This window comes from Eretmochelys imbricata, chromosome 2, assembly GCF_965152235.1.
Source record: "Eretmochelys imbricata isolate rEreImb1 chromosome 2, rEreImb1.hap1, whole genome shotgun sequence".
In the NCBI taxonomy this organism is placed as follows: domain Eukaryota; kingdom Metazoa; phylum Chordata; order Testudines; family Cheloniidae; genus Eretmochelys; species Eretmochelys imbricata.
The window spans coordinates 261,551,886-261,565,449 of record NC_135573.1 but is presented as its reverse complement, the minus strand read 5'-3'; the positions used below and the strand labels follow the sequence as shown (position 1 = coordinate 261,565,449).

The 13,564-nt window shown below is 45.6% G+C and overlaps 1 protein-coding gene across 1 annotated transcript in view; it reads left to right on the top strand.

Annotated features, from left to right (window-relative positions):
* The window catches only part of OBSCN (obscurin, cytoskeletal calmodulin and titin-interacting RhoGEF), a 300,816-nt gene that overhangs the window by 44,446 nt on the left and 242,806 nt on the right, over positions 1–13,564 (top strand). Inside the window, exons 10-18 of the mRNA XM_077808766.1 lie at positions 2,678–2,953; positions 3,656–3,931; positions 5,576–5,851; positions 6,391–6,666; positions 8,016–8,291; positions 9,486–9,761; positions 10,303–10,578; positions 11,163–11,438; positions 12,515–12,790. Of these exons, the coding sequence (XP_077664892.1) occupies positions 2,678–2,953; positions 3,656–3,931; positions 5,576–5,851; positions 6,391–6,666; positions 8,016–8,291; positions 9,486–9,761; positions 10,303–10,578; positions 11,163–11,438; positions 12,515–12,790 (2,484 nt within the window). The remainder of the gene's footprint in view (positions 1–2,677; positions 2,954–3,655; positions 3,932–5,575; positions 5,852–6,390; positions 6,667–8,015; positions 8,292–9,485; positions 9,762–10,302; positions 10,579–11,162; positions 11,439–12,514; positions 12,791–13,564) is intronic.

The window sequence follows — 13,564 nt, the reverse complement described above, 5'->3', positions numbered from 1 at the left end:
GGTGGTCTGCCATTGCAGATGCAAGGCCACAGAAAATTTCGGAGATGTAGCCAGTGGACAAAATGGATGCCCTGGTCAAGCCTCAGAATGACGGAGTGCTGTTTGCATGAGAACACCAGTGTTTTCAGTTCTCTTTCAAACAGGGTGACTTCAGACCTGCACGGGATAATGCGGCATCTTACCCCTCCCCTGTCGTAACCAGAGAGCACTACGCAGTTACTATTGCTGTGTTTCACATACATGTGACTGTAACGAGACAAGCAGGTCCATCAGCAGCTCATTGGAAAACTGATCCAACCTTGAAAGGCAGGAGGGATTTATCAGTTCTTTTTCAGTGGCTGGTGCTTTAGTTGCAGAAATCTTTATTTTACTGGATTCTCCAGAAGTGCCGTGACTTTCTGGGTCTTAATTTATCTGGTTACCATTGCACTCACCTTGGTTTTCACAGTTCTTGTGTGCCAGGGCTCCACTGGAAGCACAAAACCTTTCCTTTTAAAGGGGTAAATATTCAGTGTGACGCACTGGGATAGACTCATAGACTTTAAGATCAAAAGGGATCATCACGATCATCTTGTCTGACCTCCTGCATATTGGAAGCCGCAGAACCTCGCCCACCCGTTCCTATAATAGACCCCTAACCTGTGGCTGAGTTACTGACGTCATCAAAACATGGTTTAAATACTTCAAGTTACAGAGAATCCACCATTTACGCTAGTTTAAACCTGCAAGTGACCCATGCCCTATGCTGCAGAAGAAGGTGAAAACCCACCAGGGATGTAGCCACTCGCCGTCCTGTTAAGGGAAACAAGAACTGAGCATCTACAACCTTGTGCGCTGGACCACATATGGTCACCAAGGAGTTGGTTCTGCAATCGACATGATTTTAAAGTTAATTGTACACAGTGTTTGCTCATAAAATCCTAGTATAGAGGGGCGAGATCCTCAGCTGGTGTAAATCATCATAAGCGACTTCTATGGAGCTACACTGACATATGCCAGCTGAGGACCTTATAATATGTCTATTTTACCAGCTTAATTGAATATCTTGCTTAACTTTAAAAGTATTTCTGTCCCTTTGTGAATTGTAAGGGTCATATTCATTCCTAGTATAAATTTAGTGGAGTTAACCTTGGGATAAATTTGACCCTAGCAGAGTAGTTCAATTATATTGACTGGCAATTAGCAACTTTATTCACAGTATATAACATGTCTGATATTAAAGGGGAAAAGTAAGACTTAGGAGGTGAAATCATTCATCTGTAATATGTATGGCCTGTTACTTGATCATTCAAATAGATGACATCCAGTTATGTGAGCTGTTTTGTGAATTATTGTATTAATATATACATGTCTAGTCAGTCCATATTCACAAAAGTCTAACATTCAGACCAGTGTTAACTGGACCGCTTTTTTTTGCCCCTGTAATTCTGAGTGCAAATAACTTGCATCCATGGTAATACATTTCGATATCTAATCACTGACCGTGTCTGTAAATCAATTTAAATATGTGAATCACCTAAATTGCATAAGCGGTTATTTTTAAGCACAAATAGTGGATGCAAAAATGGAAACTACTGCTTAAAAATCTGTCCCTAAATACCTACTGCCTGATTCTCCTTTCCCATACATCAGTTTTACACTAGTGCAATCTTTAGACTTCAATGCAATCAGTTCTGATTTACACTGGTGGGAAAGGAGAATCATACCACTTTTCATGTATGTATTAATGCAGACAGTAAATCAACATTTAAATAAAAAGATATAAAACAACATTAAGTACAATATGCAGGAAGAAAGAAACTGTTCCACATAAACCACTCTCAGACAGGCAATGAGAACTATGGCATAAATTGTGGGGATTATCAAACAGTGACTTGCTAGTCATTGGTTAGCAAGATGGCTGACCATATCCTTTAAATGGGTATATTTAGTTTATCATTTATTAGCCATGATAGCCTTTCAATGCCAGTTCATTTGCTGAGGTAAAAGTACTAAGGTTCTACTTTGGAAGTAAGGGTGTTTAAATACTTCATTTGCTGCCAAATATATTAGATACATTAAGGTAAAATCCCCCTGCTACACTGCTGAATGTACCATGTATGTCTCAACATTCATAGATTTTGAAGGCCGAAAGAAACTGCTGTGATCATCCAGCCTGACCTGCATCACCCAAGCCATCCATTAATAATTCCATCCATTACTTCCTACATTAGGCCCATATTTTGTGGTTGAGTTAGAGCATATTTTAGAGGGAGATACCCAATCTTGATTTAAAGACTTCAAATGTCAGAGAGCTGATTTCAATGGCATATTACTAGACCACAGCAGCACTGCAAATGTGATGGTGTTGGCTTATCCCCAAGAAGATGAACCAAAAAAACCCCACTCCAAACAACAACAAAAGAAACAGTTTTTGGATGTTAATATTGAAAGCTGGAAAATATGCAGGGCTGCCTACCTAAAGAGAGTATCAAGATACCAAGGATTTGGAGAAACCTTGGGGGTGTGGGGTAGAGAGTTCATTGATAATATGCTGTTAATGGAGTATGGAACTATAAGAAACATGTTTCATCAAACGAATGACTTTATTTTTTAAAAACACTAGATACATGTAACAGTCCATCGCCCATGATAGTTTTATTCCTTCTGTGGTTCTTCTTTAATTTCCCCATCTCAGAGCCTGAGGAAGTGTTTGCGAACAAGGAGAAGGTGCAGAAGGAGGTGAAGGCTGCCCTGACAGAGAGCGCCACCCTGAGCTGTGAGGTGGCCCAGGCCAAGACTGAAGTGAAATGGTACAAGGACGGAAAACTGATCACCTCCAGCAAGAAATTTAGGGTGGAGTCTGAGGACAAATCCCGGCATCTGGTGGTAGAGCAGGTGGAGAAGCAAGATGCTGGAGAGTACACCTGTGAGGCCGCAGGCCAGAAACTGACCTTCAAGATTATCATCACAGGTGGGAGAGATTGTTTCCTTTCTACTCATGCACTGATTTGTTGCAGTTGTTGAGTAAAGCAATCTAGAGTGAGATGCACTTCCTACATTGCTGCCATCTCAGCTCTGAGTGAAGGAGGCTTTTGAAGGGACTTTGGGTTTTGCCACAATATTGTGAATACATTTACAGAGTAAGCAGGTAAAATGCTGCTGAATCTTCTTAGTCGGTGGGTGTTCTGCAGGAATAGCATAACATTTTCCAAACTAGGTTGGAACTCTGAATGTGGTATCCATCAGTGCATCCTAGCTTCTCTGTCATGTCTTCATTTACTTTGGAAAAAATAACAGTGCTCCTCAAAGAGAAGAAATGTTGGTCCTTTCACCTACCACAGGGGAAGGAAAGTTTTGCAGCGAACATCTCAGCTAAATAAGCTACAGGGAGGCTTGAGAGGATAAATTCAAATTTGGATCTGAGATCGCTCGAGGGGAATCATGAGAGGTTGAGTCTGGGGATTTGGGGTGGATTATTATAAAGGACAGGTGCTGGCAGGTCCATAGTTAAGGTTGCACATGGACTTGCACTGATGGTGGCAGGGGTCAGGCAGAGGTGGGAAACATGCGGTGAAAGGTGCCTCGAGGGCAGAGCTGTCAGCTTCTCCCTCTGGGGACTCCGGATGGCATCAGTGAGGAAGTTTAAGCCCTTCTAATTCCTTCTTCATGGCAGAGAGAGAGGATGTGTTTGCAAACCAGGAGAAGGTGCAGAAGGAGGTGAAGGCCGCCCTGACAGAGAGCGCCACCCTGAGCTGTGCAGTGGCCCAGGCCAAGACTGAAGTGAAATGGTACAAGGACGGGAAACTGATCACCTCCAGCAAGAAATTTAGGGTGGAGTCTGAGGGCAAATCCCGGCATCTGGTGGTGGAGCAGGTGGAGAAGAAGGATGCTGGAGAGTACACCTGTGAGGCTGCAGGCCAGAAACTGACCTTCAAGGTTCTTGTCACTGGTAGGAGAGAGTATTTTCTTTCAACTTAAGGGCTGATTTGCTGCCGTTGTTGATTGAAGCTTTCTAGAGTAAGATGAGTTTCTTGCCCTGCTGGCACCTCGGTTCTGAGTCCAGAGAGCTTTTGGAGAGATGTTGCGTTTTGCCAAAATGTTAAGAATAAATTCTTGGAGTAAGCAGGTAAAATGGGGAAGGCGCCTGAATCTTCGTAGTCGGTGGGTGTTTTGTAGCAGCAGCATAAGATTTCCCTTCGAGGTTGGGATTCTGAATGTCTGTTTGGCATTCATCTGGCTTCTCCTTAATGCCACTGTTTCACTCCTAGGGAAATGTCAGGGTTTGATTTACCTGTGCCCTGTCCCTTTAAAGATTGATGGTCTGCCCAGGTCTTCAAAGGGGACAGCTCTGATTGCAGCAGTCAAATCTGGTGTGAAAGGACTGTGTGGCAGAAAGCCTTGTGCAAGCTGGGTTTGTTTGTCTTTGGATTCTGTGTGTAATAAGCCCCCAGATTTGAAGCTGTCCCTGGCCAGGGAGCGGAACATTTTGTGAGCCAGGCTCAGGGACAGTTTTAAATCTGGATTTTTGTTAAGCTGGGTATCCAAAAACAAACACAACTTGCACAAGCCCCATTGCTGCTGAGTCCTTTCAGGGTACACACAAGTCTGCTGCTGCAACCAGAGCCATCACCACCTGAGAATCCATCCGCAGACCTTCCATTCTTAAAGGGACAGGGCACAGGTAAATCAAACCCTGCTATTCCCTTATGAGGTATATGCAATCACGGACTTTATGGAGTGGACAGCACTATTTAAAGGGGATGAAAATATTCATCCCTTGAGGTTTCAAAGGGGAAGGAAATATTTGGACGGAAGATGAAATAAACTGAAGGGAGCCCTGCACCAATAAATTGAGATCTGGATCTGAGATCACTCTCCAAAGCAATCATGAGCATCTGAATGTGGGGGTTCAGGTTGGTTTATTATGAAGGGGATGCCATACAAGCTCCACAGTAAAGGTTGAAATTGTCCCTGTAGTTATGTTTTTCGGGGTCAGGCAAAGTGGGGGAGACCTGAAACTAATACGGCCTCAGGAATCATTATCTTTTCCCTGCCTTCTCCTTCTCTGTTCTCTGGATGGCATTGTTACAGCAGCAGCATAATGGTTTCCAAACTAGTTTGGGATTTTGAACGTCTGTAGGGCTTCCATCCGAACCACCCTGTCTTTTCTGTAATGCCTTCATTTACTTAAAAAAAATAACAGCGCTCCTCAGAGGGAAGGAATGTTGGTCATCTCAGCTATCAGAGGGGAGGGAAAGTTTTGCGAGGAACATCTCAGCCCAAATAAGCTACAGGGAGGGTTGAGGTGATACATTCATATTTAGATTTGAGATCGCTCCAGAGGAATCATGAGAGGTTGAGTCTGGGGATTTGGGGTGGATTATTATAAAGGAGAGGTGCTGGCAGGTCCATAGTTACGGTTGCACGTGTACTTGCACTGATGATGGCAGGGGTCAAGCAGAGGTGGGGAAACATGAGGGAAAAGGTGCCTCAAATGCAGAGCTGTCAGCTACTCCCTGCCTCCTTCTCTGTTCTCTGGATGGCATCACATCAACGAGAGAGTATACGCCTTTTAATTCCTTTTCCCCAACAGAGAGAGGGGATGTGTTTGCAAACCAGGAGAAGGTGCAGAAGGAGGTGAAGGCCGCTCTGACAGAGAATGCCATCCTGAGCTGTGAGGTGACTCAGGCCAAGACTGAAGTGAAATGGTACAAGGACGGGAAACTAATCACCTCCAGCAAGAAATTCAAAGTGGAGTCTGAGGGCAAATCCCGGCGTCTGGTGGTGGAGCAGGTGGAGAAGAAGGACGCTGGAGAGTACATCTGTGAGGCCGCAGGCCAGAAACTGACCTTCAAGATCACTGTCACAGGTAAGAGAGAATATGTTCTTTGAACAGTTTACTGCTCTTGTTGGTTTAAGTATTGTAGAATAAATTGAATATCCTGCACTGGTGGTATCTTGGCTCAGACATTCCCTACTGAGTGATACACAATCAATGACTTTTTAAAACCAACAGTGCTTCTTAAAGAAAAAGAAGGTAGTCGTCCATTAAGTTTTAAAATCGGAAGGAAGGGTTTGTAAGGAAGATGTTGGAAAAATACTAAAGGGAGCTCTGTGCCGATAAGTTCAGATCTAGATCTGAGGTCACTCTCCAGAGCAATGATGAGAGTTTCAATGAGGAGTTTGGGTTGGTTTATTATGAAGAAGACGCCCTACAGGCTCCATAGGTAAAACTGAATTTTGCTTGTAGCTATATCGTTCAGGGTCTGGCAAAGTGGGGGAGACGTGCAGGAAGCAGCCTAAGGAAGCAGAGCTGTCAGCTTCTCCCTGCCTTCTCCTTCTATGTTCTCTGGGTGGCATTGCATCAGTGAGGGAGTTTTAACCCTTATAATTCCTTTTCTCCTGCAGAGAGAGAGGATGTGTTTGCAAACAAGGAGAAGGTGCAGAAGGAGGTCAAGGCTGCCCTGACAGAGAGCGCCACCCTGAGTTGTGAGGTGGCCCAGGCCAAGACTGAAGTGAAATGGTACAAGGACGGGAAACTGATCACCTCCAGCAAGAAATTCAAAGTGGAATCTGAGGGCAAATCCCGGCGTCTGGTGGTGGAGCAGGTGGAGAAAAAGGACGCTGGAGAGTACTCCTGTGAGGCTGCAGGCCAGAAACTGACTTTCAAAGTTCTTGTCACTGGTAGGAGAGAGTATTTTCTTTCAACTTAAGGGCTGATTTGCTGCCATTGTTGATTGAAGCATTCTAGAGTAAGCTGAATTTCCTGCCCTGCTGGCACCTCGGCTCTGAGTCCAGAGAGCTTTTGGAGAGATGTTGGGTTTTAGCACAATATTGAGAATATGTTTACAGAGTAAGCAGGTAAAATGGGGAAGGCATCTGAATCTTCGTAGTCGGTGGGTGTTTTGCAGCAGCAGCGTAAGATTTCCCTTCGAGGTTGGGATTCTGAATGTCTGTTTGGCATTCATCTGGCTTCTCCTTAATGCCACTGTTTCACTCCTAGGGAAATGTCAGGGTTTGATTAACTGTGCCCTGTCCCTTTAAAGATTGATGGTCTGCCCAGGTCTTCAAAGGGGACAGCTCTGATTGCAGCAGTCAAATCTGGTGTGAAAGGACTGTGTGGCAGAAAGCCTTGTGCAAGCTGGGTTTGTTTGTCTTTGGATTCTGTGAGTAATAAGCCCCCAGATTTGAAGCTGTTCCTGGCCGAGGAGTGGAACATTTTGTGAGCCAGGCTCAGGGACAGTTTTAAATCTGGATTTTTGTTAAGCTGGGTATCCAAAAACAAACACAACTTGCACAAGCCCCATTGCTGCTGAGTCCTTTCAGGGTACACACAAGTCTGCTGCTGCAACCAGAGCCATCACCACCTGAGAATCCATCCGCAGACCTTCCATTCTTAAAGGGACAGGGCACAGGTAAATCAAACCCTGCTATTCCCTTATGAATCTTCTTCTTAGTATATGCACAACATGCCTCCTGTGGCATGTGACCAGGATTCATGATCAAAATTAGTCCTCTGGTTGGATCATTTGCTTCGCCAGCTTGGGCCAGGTACTGCTGGGGAGTGTGACGTGAACGCTGATCCATGCCCCTCTCCTTATGAGTGATAAACAATCATTCATTTCTAAAAATGAACAGTACTGCTTAAAAGGAAAGAAGATCGGTGTCCATTCAGGTTTCTAAGGGGAGGGAAAGGTTTGTAAGGAAGATGTTGGTGAAAAAACTAAAGGGAGCCCTGTGCCAATAAATTGAGATCTGGATCTGAGGTCACTCTCCAGAGCAATGATGAGAGTTTGAATGTGGGAGTTTGGGTTGGTTTATTATGAAGGAGACGCCCTACAGGCTCCATAGATAAAGTTGAAATTGTACTTGTAGTTTTATTGTTTGGGGTCCTGCAAAGTGGGGGAGATGTGCAGGAAGCAGCCTAAGGAAGCAGAGCTTGCAGCTTCTCCCTGCCTTCTCCTTCTTTGTTCTCTGGGTGGCATCGCATCAGTGAGGGAGTTTTAACCCTTGTAATTCCTTTTCCATGATAGAGAGAGAGGATGTGTTTGCAAACAAGGAGAAGGTGCAGAAGGAGGTCAAGGCCGCCCTGACAGAGAGTGCCACCCTGAGCTGTGAGGTGGCCCAGGCCAAGACTGAAGTGAAATGGTACAAGGATGGGAAACTGATCACCTCCAGCAAGAAATTCAAAGTGGAATCTGAGGGCAAATCCCGGCATCTGGTGGTGGAGCAGGTGGAGAAGAAGGACGCTGGAGACTACACCTGTGAGGCCGCAGGCCAGAAACTGACCTTCAAAGTTCTTGTCACTGGTAAGAGAGTATTTTCTTTCAGCTTAAGGGCTGATTTGCTGCCGTTGCTGGTTTGAATATGGTAGAATAAAGTGCGTTTCCTACACTGGTAGCATCTTGGAGAGATTTTAGGTTTTGCCATGATATCGATAAGAAATGAACAGAGCAAGCAGATAAACTGGGGAGGAAACTGAATCGTTGTTTAGTCGGTAGGCGTTTCACAGCAGTAGTGTAATATTTTCCAAACTAGGTTGGGATTCTGAACTTCTGCATGGCATTAATGTTACCACCTTTGAAAAGCAAAAAAAAAAAAAAGGCACCCGTCCACACAGAGGGCAAACCCCCTGTAACTCCAACCACAAGGCGACTTCACAATCCCCCTTCAACAGCAGCTTATAGTTTCTATAGTAACACATATAGATAAGATTGATAACATCGTACATCTCCTCACTGTTCCGTGACTCAAACCATCTCTCTTACCCACGGCCGGTGCACTTGTGTGTTGGTGGGCAGCCAGCTGCTGTGTTTTCAACACCTTTGACCTGTTATCGCTTAAACGGCAGAACTGGGAACACTGCAGCATCTTTAGCTGGACACAGAAACTTTTAACATTAGATCTCCCATTGTGTTATGATAATAATGCAAATCTTTAGACCCACGTAAAAAAACCCTGGGAAATGAAATTTATTTTTCTGGCAACTGGCAAATCCATAAAACAATGACCAGGCCTGTCAAATATCTGCCAGGTAGTAACCCTGCAGGGCATCCATACATGCCACTCTGGCTTCTCTTTAATGCCTTCATTTACTTTAAAAAGTAACAGTTCTCCTCAGAGGGAACAAATGTTGGTCATGTCAGCTATCAGAGGGGTGGGAAAGTTTTGCAAGGAACATCTCAGCCCAAATAAGCTAAAGGGAGGGTTGAGTTGGTACATTCATATTTGTATCTGAGATCGCTCCAGAGGAATCATGAGAAGCGGAGTCTGGGGATTTGGGGTGGATTATTACAAAGGAGAGGTGCTGGCAGGTCCACAGTTAAGATTGTACGTGGACTTGCACTGATGTTGGGAGGGGTCAGGCAGAGGTGGGAGATGTGAATCAAAAGCTGCCTAAGATGCAGAGCTGTCAGCTTCTACCTGCTTTCTCCTTCTCGATTCTCTGGATGGCATCAAATCAGTGAGAGAGTATAAGCCTTGTAATTCCTTTTCTCTGGCAGAGAGAGAGGATGTGTTTGCAAACCAGGAGAAGTTGCAGAAGGAGGTGAAGGCCGCCCTGACAGAGAGCGCCACCCTGAGCTGTGAGGTGGCCCAGGCCAAGACTGAAATGAAGTGGTACAAGGATGGGAAACTGATCACCTCCAGCAAGAAATTCAAAGTGGAATCTGAGGGCAAATCCCGGCGTCTGGTGGTGGAGCAGGTGGAGAAAAAGGACGCTGGAGAGTACACCTGTGAGGCCGCAGGGCAGAAACTGACCTTCAAGATTGTTGTCACAGGTAAGAAACAATATTTTCTTTCAACAGTTTGCTGTTGTTGTTGGTTTAAGTATTGTAGAATAAATTGAATATCCTGCACTGGTGGTATCTTGGCTCAGACATTTCCTATTGAGTGATACACAATGAATGACTTTTTAAAACCAACAGTGCTTCTTAAAGGAAAGAAGATCAGTGTCCATTCAGGTTTCTAAGAGGAGGGAAAGGTTTGTAAGGAAGATGTTGGTGAAAAAACTAAAGGGAGCCCTGTGCCGATAAGTTCAGATCTGGAACTGGGGTCACTCTCCAGAGCACAGTTGAGAGTTTCAATGTGTGGGTTCGGGTTGGTTTATTATAAAGGAGACACCCTACAGGCTCCATAGTTAAGGTTGAAATTGTACTTGTCGCCATATTGTTTGGGATCAGGCAAAGTGGGGGAGACGTGCAGGAAGCAGCCTAAGGAAGCAGAACTGTCAGCTTCTCCCTGCCTTCTCCTTCTCTTTTCTCTGGGTGGCATTGCATCAATGACGGAGTTTAAGCCCTTGTAATTCCTTTTCCACGATAGAGAGAGAGGATGTGTTTGCAAACAAGGAGAAAGTGCAGAAGACAGTCAAGGCCACCCTGACAGAGAGCGCCAGCCTGAGCTGTGAGGTGGCCCAGGCCAAGACTGAAGTGAAATGGTACAAGGACGGGAAACTGATCACCTCCAGCAAGAAACTCAAAGTGGAGTCTGAGGGCAAATCCCGGCATCTGGTGGTGAAGCAGGTGGAGAAGAAGGATGCTGGAGAGTACACCTGTGAGGCCGCAGGCCAGAAACTCACCTTCAAAGTTCTTGTCACTGGTAGGAGAGAGTATTTTCTTTCAGCTTAAGGACTGATTTGCTGCCATTGTTGATTGAAGCATTCTAGAGTAAGCTGAATTTCCTGTCCTGCTGGCATCTCGGCTCTGAGTCCAGAGAGCTTTTGGAGAGATGTTGCGTTTTGCCACAGTGTTAAGAATAAATTCTCAGAGTAAGCAGGTAAAATGGGGAAGGCGCCTGAATCTTCGTAGTCGGTGGGTGTTTTGCAGCAGCAGTGTAAGATTTTCCCTTTGAGGTTGGGATTTTGAACGTCTCATGGCATGGCATCCCTATGAGCCACCCTGGCTTCTCCTTAATGCCAGTGTAGCACTCCTTAGGGAATGATCACTCTCCAGAGCAATCATGAGATGTGGAATGTGAGGATTCAGGTTGGCTGATTTAGGAAGGAGATACCATACAAGCTCCTTAGTTAAGGCTGAAATTTCAGGCAAAGTGGGGGAGACATGCAGCTAATACTGTCTCAGGAAGAAGAGCTGTCAGCTTCTCCACGCCTTCTCCTTTAATAGTCTCTGGATGGCACTGTATCAGTGACAGAGTTCACCCTGTAATTCCTTTTCCATTGGCAGAGCCCGAAGAAGTGTTTGCAAACAAGGCGAAGGTGCAGGAGGAGGTGAAAGCCGAACTGACAGAGAGCGCCACTCTGAGCTGTGAGGTGGCCCAGGAAAAGTCTGATGTGAAATGGTACAAGGACGGGAAACTTATCACCTCCAGCAAGAAATTCAAAGTGGACTGTGAGGGGAGATCCCGGCATCTGGTTGTGAATCAGCTTGAGAAGAAGGATGCTGGAGAGTACACCTGTGAGGCTGCAGGCCAGAAACTGACCTTTAAAATTATCGTCACAGGTGAGAGAGAGGTGTTTACATTGCTATTCTCTGTTGTGACCTGCCATTTTGATTTTCTCCTTCAAATATTTTGAGTTAATTTGAACGATGTGATATTATTTGCTGTTTTATTCTGAACAGTTGAACGGAAGACAGATGGGGCCCAATCCCTAACTAGTGTAAGTGAGCAGTGCTGTCTTGACCTTAGTGTGGCAATGCTGGTTTATACCAGCTGAGGATCAGGTCTATAAGGGTGAATTTCAATGAGTTTGATGTTATTTTGTGAATGGACGTCAGGGTATAAACAAGGACAGCATTTGGAGGGGAGGCCCAATTAATAACCATGGGGTGTGAATCGGCTTTCACTTATACTGAGTTTACACCACTGTAACTCCACTCATTTCAAAGGAGGTACTTTGGATGTGCAGGCGTATGTGAGAGAGAAATCAGACCTTCATTTTATGGAAACATAAAATTTCATGTTCTTGGATTTTGAGATCACCTGACAATACAGACATTATCTGATTTGGAAGGTATAACTGCGTACCGAATTCATAAGTGCAGTTACCACCGTGGTGGCTAGGTGTGAGTCTAACTGATCAATAGCATTCAGAAATGCCGATGTGTGAGCAACTGGGCCAGCTGTGTTCTCAAATTCGATGCACATTTGTTCAAGCCCATTATATCTGTGTAACGCTGACCACGTCATTCGTTGTGTTGGGGATCAAACCTAAGACCTCTTCAGCTAAACGAGTGAGCCTCTCCTGTTCACCTAAAAAGCACATCTCTAGCTGGCCTAGCCACCACTAGAGGGAGACAAAGTGCCACTCTGAGCTGGCTGGGGTTACATATACAAGGCACTGTATTTCTTCTGGAGCCTTTCATTTCTTCTGGATGATGTAGCATCAGAAACACCTGACTGGTGGAAGGAGAAGTGTTGCATCTGGGGCTTGAATTTAACAAAATGGGGCCCATTTCAAAATTACATGGAATGTGACGCAGCTCCGCTCCTGGGCTTTACATTGTGTTGGGAGTACTTTGTGCAGCTCTAACTGGGCATTAGGTTTTTAAATGGCTTCTCCCCCTCCCCCTTGCAGAGCCTGAAGAGGTGTTTGCAAACCAGGAGAAGGTGCAGAAGGAGGTGAAGGCTGCCCTGACAGAGAATGTCACCCTGCGCTGTGAGGTGACCCAGGCCAAGACTGAAGTGAAATGGTACAAGGACGGGAAACTGATCACCTCCAGCAAGAAATTCAAGGTGGAGTCTCAGGATAAATCCCGGCATCTGGTCATGGAGCAGGTGGAGAAGAAAGACGCTGGAGAGTACACCTGTGAGGCCGCAGGCAAGAAACTGACCTTCAAGGTTATCATCACAGGTGAGAGAGACGCTTACTTTTATGTCAGGTTTCAGAGTAACAGCCGTGTTAGTCTGTATTCGCAAAAAGAAAAGGAGTACTTGTGGCACCTTAGAGACTAACCAATTTATTTGAGCATGAGCTTTCGTGAGCTACAGCTCACTTCATGAAGTGAGCTGTAGCTCACGAAAGCTCATGCTCAAATAAATTGGTTAGTCTCTAAGGTGCCACAAGTACTCCTTTTCTTTTTACTTTTATGTGTTATTTTATTGTCCGCTCTTCTGGGAGCGTTTCTTTGTGAGTTATGGGATGTTAAATAAGCAATATATGGTCCTCTAGCACTGTAGTGAAGCGAAGACTCACCGGCGCAGCACCTCCTGCTGGTCGTCTGGGAATTAGCTCTTTTCCAGCTTACGGAGCACCCTCTGCAGGCCGGTGTCTTGCCTGCCGCTGGCGCCGTGTCCCTTTACCTCAGGGTTCTGCCCCAGCAGTACCCCCACACACTCGATCTCCCCTTCCAGGGGAGCCCCCAACCCTCTAAACCCACCTTGCCTCAGTGGCTACTGCCAGTCATCATCTAGCCCCCGCTCACTGGGGCAGACTGCAGTGTAATGGCCACGCATCATTGGCAAGGGGGTAGGACCTGCTGCTTTTGCCTGTCCTTGGGCTGTCCCTCTGCAGCCCCAGTACCTTTTGGCCTTTACCAAGGCCTGCAGCCTAGTGGTTTACAGGCTGGAGCTCCCCAGCTACCTTGCCCTATTCCCCAGCCCTGCTGTGCTTCAGTACCTTACTCCC